We start from the raw sequence: 13662 nt of genomic DNA on the forward strand, positions 1-13662 counted from the left end.
ATCCCGTTTTGGTCGAGATATTAAAGCGATATATAATTATCACATTGTCATCGATGCGTTCCCAAATTTTCTGATTAATCGAAAGTCACCAGATCAGTAAAAATTCAAAACGTTCAAAAATTCCATAACACACAACACAGACCAAGCTAATAAAAGCGTGTTTTTTATTTTTTTTATTGCTTAGATGGGTGGACGAGCTCACAGCCCACCTGCTGTTAAGTGGTTACTGGAGCCCATAGACATCTACAACGTAAATGCGCCACCCACCTTGAGACATAAGTTTTAAGGTCTCAAGTATAGTTACAACGGCTGTCCCACCCTTCAAACCGAAACGAATTACTGCTTTACGGCAGAAATTAGAGCGATATATAATTATCGCATTGTCATTGATACGTCCCCAAAATTTCTGATTAATCGAAAGTTAAAAGATCAGTGAAAATTACGTTAAAAAATTCCATAACACACAACACAGACCAAACTAATAAAAGCGTGTCAAAAAGAGCGCTTTAATGTTTGTTCGTTCGTGTTCTATTCGTTCGCTTCGAAGTTTATTGTTGGCGGTGCGAAGCTATCTGCGGACGTCACGTGCTGGTTTGCTCCAACAACCTCGAGCGGCTCGTAAAATTGTTCGTATTAAATTATTCGCGTATGTTAATAAAATTCCGTCTGTGACCGCCCTTGACTGCTTCTGATACGGACTGATTACGTGCTTTAAAATAATATTTTTGTTAGTACTGTGCGAGGATTTTGAATGAGGAGCATTAAAATAAAATACATAAAGATGGTTCTCTAAACAACAAACAACTGATTGAATCGGGATATACATTCGTTATTGTTTCTGACGTATCAAATTATATAACTATTGCGAACATTGATTAAAACTGACGAGCCCCGGTGTGTTTGATTGTATTGATAACTAGTTTCCACTCGTCAAACCAAAACTAACTTAATCATACGACTTAATAAATATAAAGAGGAAAGACTTGTTTGGCAAGGTCTGCGCTATGCCTTATTTTGTTAAATAGGGCAAATCTGAGCTTGTCGTAGCTAAGGTCCTAGCATTGCCGATGTCCACGAGTAACGCTAACTGATCAGGATCAGGTGGGTCATTGGTGGAGGATATGGTAAACAGTTGACGTCGTCTTAAATACGTCATTTCAGATCCTCGATCCACTAACGGTGCTTTTAGGTACCTCAAGCACCGGTTACCGCTATCATCGAACCCGTGCTTGCGACGAAGGGTTCATCGAGTAAACTAACCCATACACAGCCCACTAAGTTTCTTGCCGGATCTTCTCAGTAGGTCGCGTCTCCGATTCGGTGGTAGATTCTGCGAAGCACTGCTCTCGCTAGGGCCAGAGTTAGCAACACCTCCTGTTTTAAGCCCCGTGAGCTCACTTACACGCTAGGGTAACGCTGAAATAGCATCTCAAGGCTATGAGCATAGGTAGGGAAAAAAAGTGGTGCATCAAGCATAATTCATCTTAAAATATTTAAGACAAGTGGACGAGCCGTAGACAGATGAAGATAAGAGTACGATCCGTAGAACAAACCTACTATTTGGCATCTTTTATATCGTTCCATAAGTCACTCGTGAAAACCCCATCGAACGGAATTGACACTTTCCATATTGGCTTTTAGTCCAAATTTCATTACCACAATATCGCTGCGCTAGTTAGTACCTTTATAAATAAAACAAACCAACATAATGATTGGTCTGATGCAACAGCAGGCGCCTAGGTCCCATCCGTCGTGACTTACGTGACACGACCGACCGGAATTCTATGGAAACATAATGCATACCTACGTGCTTGTCACGGTCAACAGTATGTTTAATACTAATAATAACGTTATCCTGTGTATAATTAATGGTTTTCAAACGGATGTGAAGTCGTGGCTGAAAGAATGGGACGCCAAGTAAACTTTTTGTTTCTTCCTACCTATTCGCTGGTAACCTGACGGGCTACTCCACTTACGGAGAGCAGCAGCAGACGGATAAGTTAGCTCACGGCCCGGCCAGAGAGAATTAGCTAAATTAGCACTAGCAAGAGCAGTGCTTCAAAGAATCTACCACTGGTTCGGAATCGCCAGCTACTAAGAAGATCCGGTGAGAAACACGTAGCGTATTGTGTTGGGAGAACACGAGAAGGTTTTCATTATACGACTCCATACGCCATGGCGACTAATTATCTTTAGAAACGACAGTGGCTTCAAATAGTGCAGCTGAGAGATACGGTTCCATTTATTTGGTTATACTGCAAAAACGGAGGTCATCTCGAACTATCGGTTTTATTAATGAAGTTAATTTAGTTTACTTTGATTTTCTGGTTCGATGAAACAATTCTTTTTTTATTATCAAACTACATTTTAACATTTATCATTTTGAATCAATTGTAAAATTCTTGAATACGATTTTCAGTTGGATTGTGTTCAACTTTAATTTAAGGTAATTTAAGTCTAAGGCTTAAATTTATTACGCGCGAACACGATGCTATGATAATCTATCTGATGATCCTATTGGACTCCTTGCAACCACTCTTCAAAGACATACGGCGGAAAACAAGAGAGAACAAACGTCTCGTTGTTCACACGGAGATTCTATTTTCGACCAAATAAAATCTACATTCAGCTCGACCGATATAAGGAGCGTAGTACAACGTAATAGGTCTTTGCAACGTTGCGTTCCAGTTCAATTGTGAATATTGAATGTGCATACCGCTGGTTGTCTCAATTGAGTCCATTAGCATGATTTATGGTGCAATATCACAGCGAGCTCATTCCGACAACCGATCAAACCTTTGTACACGTTGTATTTGTGTCATCTTATCTAATAAGGTACAGTGAGCGCGTGCGAGTAAATAGCACTGGATCCGGCTTATTTCTGATGCAAGCTGTGCGGTCCGATTCAAAGGATCACTCGCTGTACCAATGCAATTGAGGTCTCGATCTGGTCACCAATTACCATTTTTTTTTATTGCCCTTGTAGGCAGACGAGCATACCCCCCAACTGATAGTGAGTGGTTACCGTCGCCCATGGACTTCAGCAATGCCAGGGGCAGAGCCAAGCCGCTGCCTACCGAGCCAAGCCGCTGGCTACCGAGCCAAGCCGCTGCCTACCATTAGTTATAAGCTAACAATATCTTCTCTATATATATAAAAATCAATTGCTGTTCGTTAGTCTCGCTAAAACTCGAGAACGGCTGGACCGATTTAGCTAATTTTGGTCTTGAATTATTCGTGGAAGTCCAGGGAAGGTTTAAACGGTTTAAATAAGTATGAAAATGCTCGGAATTATATAAAAACAAAAAAATGTTTTTCCTTTGATGTGGTCCCCTCTGGGACGGATTCATTTTGTTTTTTTTTTAAGTTTTTTTTATACACAAGTTTAGGTCTTATATTTCTCGATTGAGCCACTACGAAGTCCGGGTCAGATAGTAGCTTAATAACTCAGTTTATTTGGCCTTCATATTTATTTAAGTAGACAATGATGCGCTTACCAATTCTGTCTCGATGCCAAATATCGGATACATAACTCAATGCTGGGCTAATCATTGAGTTCACAAATTATTTATAATAACACTTAATAATACGGCCGCACAATCACATTGGTACAGTAAATCATATGCGATTTTATCAATACAAATTACGTTGTTAATAGCTGGAAAATAGCACAAGGCTGCTTGCCGCTAATAAATACATCGCACCGAAAACTGCATATTATGTTATAACTGCAATTTTATCGCAACTAAGTATGTATATAACGTTTATAAATAAACGCCAAAACAAAATTAGTGTTGTCAATAATTGTGACAAAAAAAAACATGGTCTTATTCAGTTTAATAGAGTTACAATAAAACAAAAAGTGTAGTAAAATCTGTACGTATTTTTGTTTTTCGTGCGATTTAAAAATTACTAATTAGATTTTGATGTTTATTTGCAAAGTGATTATTACCGTATCGCAATAATAGTATGCCCGTTGGACCGATGACTTGCGGCGATATGCTGGGAATGATTGGATGCGGAAGGTGGAGGATCGTTCATTGTGGCGGACTACGGGAGAGGCCTACATCCAGCAGTGGATAAATACAGGCTGATGATGAATAATAGTATTGCAGTATAGCAATGTTTCATTTCCATATACTTTGCTAATGTATCCTAAAATGTATCTATCGGTTCGAACATTGGCACCAAAAACATACAAACTATATGTCCAGTTTTTTTTATTTTTATTTATTTAAGTTAAGAAAAGTCACACGCATTCACTATATAACATTAACAACGCATATATTTAACGCATGCAATGCCTGAATTATGGAGTGGCATGGTTTAACCTAAATGACATAACCATGACCAATAGAGACAGTGACGTAGGATAGTTGTTTGATTATAATAAAAATTAAAACGATACTATCAAAGTTCTAAAATCTCACTATAGTTATAACGGCTGCCCTACCCTTCAGATCGAAACGCATTACTGCTTCACGGCAGAAATAGGTAAGGCGGTGGTACCTACCCGCCGGACTCACAAGAGTAGGACCTCCACCAGTAAATGTAACTAAAGTGACTCAGTGGTTAGTAGTAAGCGACCCTGACTGGTCCGCCGGTCGTGGGTTCGATTCTCACAGCGAGCAAACATTGTCTAATGAACAGGTCTGTTTGCTCTATTGTCTGGTTGTTTATACTCTATATATGTATATTTCAACGTGTATAAGTTATTATGTATATTAGAGGAAGTCTGAAAGTGGCACCTGTCACAGAGAAGCTGAGAAGTGCGCGTTTGGGATGGTATGGACATGTTTTTTTTTTTTTTTATTGCTTAGATGTGTGGACGAGCTCACAGCCCACCTGATGTTAAGTGGTTACTGGAGCCCATAGACATCTACAACGTAAATGCGCCACACACCTTGAGATATAGTTCTAAGGTCTCAGTATAGTCACAACGGCTGCCCCACCCTTCAAACCGAAACGCATTACTGCTTCACGGCAGAAATAGGCGGGGCGGTGGTACCTACCCGTGCGGACTCACAAGAGGTCCTACCACCAGTAATTACGCAAATTATAATTTTGCGGGTTTCATTTTTATTACACGATGTTATTCCTTCACCGTGGAAGTCAATCGTGAACATTTGTTGAGTACGTATTTCATTAGAAAAATTGGTACCCGCCTGCGGGATTCGAACACCGGTGCATCGCTTCAACACGAATGCACCGGACGTCTTATCCGTTAGGCCACGACGACTTACAAAACATGTGATGAGACGAAATGAAAATGAGGTTGATAAGAGAGTGTTAACTAAGAATGTGGAAAGATATAGAAGAAGAGGTATACCTAAAAAGAAATGGATGGATTGCGTGGGAGTGAGCGAAGAATTGGTATATGATAGAGGAGTATGGAAGGAGAAAACATGTTGCGCCGACCTCAGGCGACTGGGAGAAGGGGAAAATAATGATAATTGAAGGTATATAAATATGTATATCAGTCTCTGGTATGGATTAAAGGCGATTGCATGCAGCAGAGATGCGAATGTTGCGATGAATGTGTGGAGTAACGAGAATGGATAGAATACGAAATGAATATGATAGAGGAAGTCTGAAAGTGGCACCTGTGACAGAGAAGCTGAGGAGTGCAAGTTTGGGATGGTATGGACATGTGATGAGACGAAATGAAAATGAGGTTGTTAAGCGAGCGTTAACTATGAATGTGGAAGGATTTAGAGGAAGGGTAGACCTAAGAAGAAATGGATGGATTGCGTGAAAGACGATATGGGTAGGAGGGGAGTGAGCGAAGAAATTGTATATGATAGAAGAGTATGGAAGGAGAAAACATGTTGCGCCGACCCCAGGTGACTGGGAGAAGGGCAGGATAATGATCAGTCTCTGGTACCCATACCGCAGGGAATCCTTATTTGGAGTCAGATGACCGTGCGTATTTTGTTCCCAGTTATTGATAATATGCAAATTTATAAATCCATCACTAAAACGATGCTAAATTTTAATTCCGCATCGCGTCACCAGCCAATGCTAAAACCGTGAATTATTTGTAACGACGGATATTTTAAAATGAAGTAAAAAAAAATGTGAGACGAAATCATAATTTTATTGAATCATTTGAATAAAAAATATATTCATGATTATTTCATGTTTAGATCTCTGCTGGCAGGTGTAGCTCACCTCGGGATATTAATAATCAGTCATAAATCAAATATCACGGTACGTTCTTAAGAAGTTTTACGTTTTAGTAACAACTCATGCTATTTTATATTAGAATGTCTTGTACGATTTGCTTTTCTATTTTTACTTATTAAAAACTGTTTGAAGTGTGTGAAGTTTACTATTGCTGCCGCTAAACTCTCTTTGGGGTTTTTTCATGTCCGTCTGTCCGTCTCTCAGTGACAAATCATATATTCGAACTAACGGATCCGACTGACGTTGAACGTGTGAATGCATACACAAAAATCCATTCAAGTCGATCCAACCGTTTAGTTGCAGTATAGTTAAATAACCGAGATACCGACTGCAGCGCCATCTGTCATGCTGACTTGTGAATCTAAACCATCCAGGGCGCCAACCAAAGGCATACAAAAAAATTCATTAAAATCGGTCCAGCCGTTTTTTTTATTTATTGCTTAGATGGGTGCAGGAGCTCACAGCCCACCTAGTGTTAAGTGGTTACTGTAGTCCATAGACATCTACCATGTAAATGCGCACCCACCTTGAGATATAAGTTCTAAGGTCTCAGTATAGTTACAACGGCTGCCCCATCCTTCAAACCGAAACGCATTATGGCTTCACGGTAGAAATAGGCGGGGTGATGCTACCTACCTGTGCGGACTTACAAGAGATCCTACCACCAGTAACAAACGTTACAGTAATAAACATTACATTCATAATCCATTAAAATCATAAGATAATAGATCTAATCAATTGCATGTTACATTATTATCATTTAAAAATTCACCAATATCATATTAACATTTACTTAAAAAAAAGGGTGCGTGTACTTATGTACGCGCGTAAGAAGTTATACTTTATTTTTATTAAATTTATTTCTTTCTTTTTATTTAAATTTTAATCAATTTGAAAAAAAATCGATTAAACAACATCTTCAAACACGCATATTGGACATCCCTTTTCTTAACATCGTATAAATTCGGTAATTCTCGGTACGGTTCGTAAAGTTCACCTGCGGCTATATTCCGACTCGCCAAGTTACGTCGGTCGTATTGTAATGAGCGATTTAGTGGGCAACTTCATTTCTGTTAATTTTGTGTCACGGTGCGCGCGCATCGTAAAATTTCACTCTCATCAATTTTTCATAACGCGCCTAAAGAAGTATAACTTCAAAAAATCCTTAAAAATACAATTATGTGGTTAAACCTCATAAATAAATCTTAGTTCAACTCATATAATGCAACACAATGGTGCACATGGAACTCGTGACTCACACACGTGCAATTACAATACATAAATGTATATAACCGGAGCGCCCATAGTGCCTTTCAAAGGAAAGCGGCGTACGTACTGTTTTAAGCTTAATTATTAATTAAATTTATTAGATAAATCTTCGTGTCGCACTAATGCACGAGTAATCTTAAAGTGGCAATATTATTAAATATAAAATAGGCAAAGGGGTACTTTTATAATTTTTATATATACATATTTTTTTAAATCCATTACAATTACTTAGCTTAGATACTTGAACTTTGACAATAGAGTGAAGAAAAAGAACATAAAAAATCTCAAGAACTAATTTAACTCCAAAAACAATTATAACTGCGCCAATATTTTTGTTCATCTATTCCTCTATTTTTAAACAAGGAATTCACATACAAAACGAAGTGTGGCGGTCGCTGGAGTCCATGGACATAACTACGTCGGTGCTGTCCCCGCGATATCGGTAATTGCTGTCGTATCCTCGAACCAGATTCAAAACAGTTCCACCGCAGAAAAGGTAATATCATCTACAGCCTAAATTCTGCCACCCACCTTATGAGATATAAGGTCTCAGTATAGTTACAACGGCTGCCCCACCCTTCAAACCGAAACGCATAACTGGTTAACGACAGAAATAGGCAGGTTGGTGTTACCTACCCGTGCGGACTCACAAGAGGTCCTACCATCAATAATAACCGACTAACCCACTCCTATGTCCAGCAGTGGACGACTGTGGGCTGTTGATGATGATGATGATGAACCCACTCTACCCATCATTATCATTTTGTTGGTTCAAATTTTCTAAAAATGACATAGGTACATTGTTCGGACACAGTACTTGACTGACTCGATATGCATGAAACATTGTTGCGAACTTAAGATGCGCGAATCTAGTATCTGTTTGGCAACTGAAGTTAATCCTCTTTTAATGAAGATGCACCTTTTGCATGCGACATCTTTTGACGTCGTTTCCCTCAACGGAAACAGAAATTCGAGATTCGTTCTCTTGCATATTCTAAATAATTAATTAATGAACGACAAATGTTTGTTCGCGATACTTTGCCATCGGGTGAAAAATAAATAAATAAAACTTTCTCTCCAATGGAAATTCTGTTCTAATGAAAATTTTGTTCGAAGAGTCCAACAGTCGGCATACCGTGCAGTTGAAACATCGACCTCATTTCTCAAGCTTGATGATAGCATGCTGCTATGTTCACATGCCCCTTTTTTTCCTACCTACGCTGGTAGCCATGAGATGCTATGCCATCGTAACGGAACGAATAGGTGAGCTCTCGCGGTTCTAACCTGAGAGCGTTGCTAATACTAGTCCTAGCAAGAGCCGTGCTTCGCAAAATTTACCACCAGATCGGAAACGCGACTCACTGACAAGATCCGGCGAGAAACTCAGTGGGCTGTGTCTATGGGTTAGTTTACTCGCCAAACCCTTCGTCGGAAGCGACGGGTTCAACGAGAACGTTGGCCGGTGCTTGAGGTAACTAAAAGCACCGTTAGTGGATCGAGAGGATCCGAAATGACGTGTAACATTCCCCAATATACACGGCAATATATCGGTAAGCAGCGGCTTGGCTCTGCTCCTGGCATTGCTGAAGTCCATGGGCGACGGTACATGGGCGACCACTTACCATCAGGTGGGCCGTACGCTCGTCTGCCTACAAAGGCAATAAAAAAAAACATTTAACGCCATGTACAAAAACAAATCTAGATATAATAACGACTTCTATTTTTACGTCGCTGATGCACTTTCTATTTCCGATAATAACTTTCGAATGTCTGCGACGAAGACAAGAGTTCATTCCAAATCCTTTAGCGTCAATAAACCGGCTCGTGAACACGGGACACGTTTTGTTGTGACTATTAATCTATATATTAATACGTGAAGCAAAAATTTTGCACCCCTTTTTACGAAAATTGCGCGGACGGAGGAGTATGATATTTCCTATACTTATAGACAAGTGTAGAACGATATATATTTTTTTAAATTATGATTAAAAAAAACATTAGATCACTAAATAAATAAAAACATTACACACACTACCATGTATTTGACTCACACGCATACACACTGGTTTGTTTATTTGTTACAAGTCTGTGGTCAAATTGAGGATAGATTAATATTGTTTGTCTTTAATATTATTTGTCTATAGTGTGGCCCTGGCGAAATCTGTGATTATAGAAGTAGTCTTTGACAATAGAATCATAATAATGTTCAATCTTATAATTTAAATTAATTATGGTCGAATTTCGACTATTGAGCGACCACTAGTAATCATAAATACAGACAGACACCTTAAAAACCTTCTCCGTGAAGTCAACAAATATAGCTTTAAAATTTTCCGGTCAATGACTCATGTCGTAGCGTTGACCACAGAGAAAATTACATATAAATTTTATACATAGTACGGCGAAGAAAATTCACCTGTAAAAGATCTGTAATGGCTACTTTTATCTTGTTTCAGGATGTCCACGATAAGCGTCTTGACGCTCGCGTCGACTCGATGCTGGAAGCGGGCCTCATTGAGGAGCTGCTGGATTTCCACGAGAGGCACAACAGGCACCGGATACAGGACGGGAGGTAGGACAATGTGGTGCCGTCGTAGAGATGAACTAATCCGGAAAAAACCGTAATCGCGCTAACTACTTTTCATCACCTCAGGGTGGGTGAATGGAGAATGATATTACCGTCTTCCGCCGAGCCGAGGGATATCCTTGATGGGATTCGATCATAGATCGATGGTCCGAGTTTTGTTCGAAACAGGTGGCAGACGGCGCAGGCGGGTACCAATTTTTCTAATGAAATACGTGCTTCACAATTGTTCACGATTAACTTGCACGGTGAAGGAATAACACCGTGTAATAAAAATCAAACCCGCAAAATTATAATTTGCGTAATTACTGGTGGTAGGACCTCTTGTGAGTCCGCACGGGTAGGTACCACCGCCCCGCCTATTTCTGCCGTGAAGCAGTAATGCGTTTCGGTTTGAAGGGTGGGGCAGCCGTTGTAACTATACTGAGACCTTAGAGCTTATATCTCAAGGTTGGTGGCGCATTTACGTTGTAGATGTCTATGGGTTCCAGTAACCACTTAACACCAGGTGGGCTGTGAGCTCGTCCACACATCGAGACAAAAAAAAAAGTTGTGTATATGTGAACTTATATTCGAAATTTCCATTACGCAGTACAAATATTACCGGCTTTCTTCTGCTCTATAATAGCTACCGCTGTAATAGTGTTTCATAGAACACGTCAAAGGCTTTAATATATTTGATTCGTTCCTTAATAATTGATTGATTTTTAATTGTACTTTAAAAAAAGACTGCCCAGAGTAAAACCAATTATACCTATAGATATATTGGGAAACACTCATAAAAAAACCACCCTAACAATAACAGTGTATACATAAAATACAGTTTTACTGAAGAAATATTATATGTTTACAAATTAATTGCTCAAAATTAACGTTCCTGTCGGAATTACCGCAGGATCCACGACGACCGGTAATCGTTCCCGGATTCCGGGAATCGCGGGCACTAAAATCCCGGGAATGTCCCGCTCCCCAATCACGGATCAAGCCCGGAAGTCGAATCGATATTACGCTCGGGCATAACAAAGGCCGCTCCACTCAATTTAACGCGATGAACTAGAATTAGATGGCAATAAACACTTTAGTTTTTATTTATATTTATGTAGCTAAAGCGCTTTGGTTTATTTTAATTGCACAAGTCGGTGAACAAAGCCTAATTCATAGATAATACACATAAATTAGTTACAGATAAGCAACTCAGGCACTCAACAATAATGTTTACGGGCGTCGGCCACTAGATGGCTTCGCTTCGATTAGTTTCTCATTGCTCTTATTGGATGCAGTAACAAACTACCTATGCTATATTTTATTTTTAATGAAAGATTTTGTAAATTTTCAGAAACCACAATTGATAAAATATAATCAATTTGTCTAATCGTATAACAAATAAAGACTTGTATGATTTATTACTTGTCTGCCTTAACTTTAACAACAAATAAGTTTAGGGGCATCCGCTACAAGATGTCGCTGGTTTCCGTACAAAAAAATATATGTCTTAAAGTATCGCAGTTTCAGGGCCCTGACCTAATTTGTAACGTATAACGCTTTCACATCCGTCACAAACATTATGCGTTCCAATTTCAAAGATGGGACTATGGAGGGTAGAACTAAGGAGTACCATCCCAGTAATTAAAAAAAAAAAAAAAAAGTGTCCACTGAAATAGAGCCAATTAAGGTGGCGCCACAGTAGCAAGTGGAAAGATTTATAAAACAGCGCCATAAAGTACGGTACCACATTTCACTTCAATCTAACAAACTTCACTCTGCTTAAAACTGCTATGTTCATATCATTTCCACTTCCTACACTAGCGCTATGTCGGTGAGTCTTCGAACTATTGTTGCTTGCTGTTTACAGGTGGACACTTTTTCAACTTATACGTATAGGATAATATTATTTTTTTAGTTAATTTTATATCAGTAATTTGTTAGTTAGCAAATTGTTTAGTAATAATATTTCCGGTCACCGTCCAATTAATCCATAGACACAGCCCACTAAGTTTCTCGCCGGAACTTCTCAGTGGGTCGCGTTTCCAATCCGGCGGTAGATTCTGCGAAGCGCTACTCTTGCTAGAGCCAGTGTTAGTAACACTCCCGGTTAGAGCCCCGTGAGCTCACCTACACGTCAAGGAGAAGCTGAAATAGCCTCTCAAGGCTATCAACATTAATCTTTTTAAACAGTTTTACAAAACTATGAATGCCTGTATTTTTTTTTTATTGCTTAGATGGGTGGACGAGCTCACAGCCCACCTGGTGTTAAGTGGTTACTGGAGTCCATAGAGATCTGCAACGTAAATGCGCCACCCACCTTGAGATATAAGTTCTGAGGTCTCAGTATAGTTACAACGGCTACCCCACCCTTCAAACCGAAACGCATTACTGCTTCACGGCAGAAATAGGCAGGGTGGTGGTACCTACCCGTGCGGACTCACAAAGGTCCTACCACCAGTAATGTGTAGATTTACGAATTAAAAAAAATTGCCATTTTGTCTAAATTGAGAATTAAGAATACTGAAAGAAACAGAATCTCCTAATGTCTCTCGCTTGACAACAATTCGCGCTTGCGCAGTTATGTTGTACATATTTCACATGACACTCTCCTATCGCCTCCCACGTGCAGTGTGCCTCTAATTAATACGTATAATTTGAAACCGTAAAACGAAAAGTCCGTCGCACGAAATCTCTTTCGGAGCTGTGGCTGTCCAAGATCTCACGTTACACCGCACGCATGGATACTATTTAGTATTTACGTGGCGATAAAACAGTTTTGATACTTGCATTACTCATAATAAGTTTATTTACTTATTTTTATTTTTTTCCTATCTACGCATAGCCTTGAGAGGCTATCTCAGCGTAACCCTAACGTGTAGGTGAGCTCACGGGGCTCAAACGTTGCTAACACTAGCCTTAGCAAGAGCAACGCTTCGCAGAATCTACCATCCATCGAAACGCGTTCTACTGAGATGATCCGGCGAGAAACTCAGTGGGCTGTGTCTGTGGGTTAGTTTACTCGCTGAACCCTTCGTCGCAAGCGACGGGTTCGACGAGAACAGTGACCGGTGCTTGAGGTATCTAAAAGCACTGTTAGTGGATCGGGAAGATCCCAAATTACATGTTTATGGCGACATCGATTTACCATTCGGTCAGCAGGATCGGGTATGATAATTATTAATAACTAGTCTTTACACGGTTTTCCGCGGTAAATTCTAGACAAATATTATGCGGAAAAGCTGCTCTCTTCACTTATAAACTTGTAGCTATCATCAGATTTAAACTCAATCGATGAAATTTAGTTAGAAGTTAGAAAACTTTTTACTGTGGTAGGTCTAATGAGTCCGCACGAATAGGTACTACCACCCCGTGTAATCTTACCAGTGAATCAGTTATGAGTCTCGGTTTGAAAGGTGAAGAAGCTGTTGTACTATAAAAACTGACACGTAGAACTCATTTCTCAAAGCCGGTTACACCAGGTGGGCCTCATGGCCCATGAGCTCATGCTCATTCGTCCAGTTTAACAATAAAAAAATAAAAGTTAATATTAAAAGCTTTATATTAAGCTTTGAATTCTAACTACAGCTAACTACTTCAACGGGCCAATATATTATTTACATTAAAAATATATTATTTTT

The 13662-nt window shown here is 39.5% G+C and overlaps 1 protein-coding gene across 1 annotated transcript in view; it reads left to right on the plus strand.

The window, feature by feature from the left end:
- The window catches only part of LOC101746847 (tRNA dimethylallyltransferase), a 280541-nt gene that overhangs the window by 255709 nt on the left and 11170 nt on the right, over positions 1-13662 (plus strand). Inside the window, exon 5 of the mRNA XM_038013943.2 lies at positions 9912-10027. Coding sequence (XP_037869871.1) covers positions 9912-10027 — 116 coding nt within the window. The remainder of the gene's footprint in view (positions 1-9911; positions 10028-13662) is intronic.

This window comes from Bombyx mori, chromosome 11 (assembly GCF_030269925.1).
Source record: "Bombyx mori chromosome 11, ASM3026992v2".
Taxonomy (NCBI): domain Eukaryota; kingdom Metazoa; phylum Arthropoda; class Insecta; order Lepidoptera; family Bombycidae; genus Bombyx; species Bombyx mori.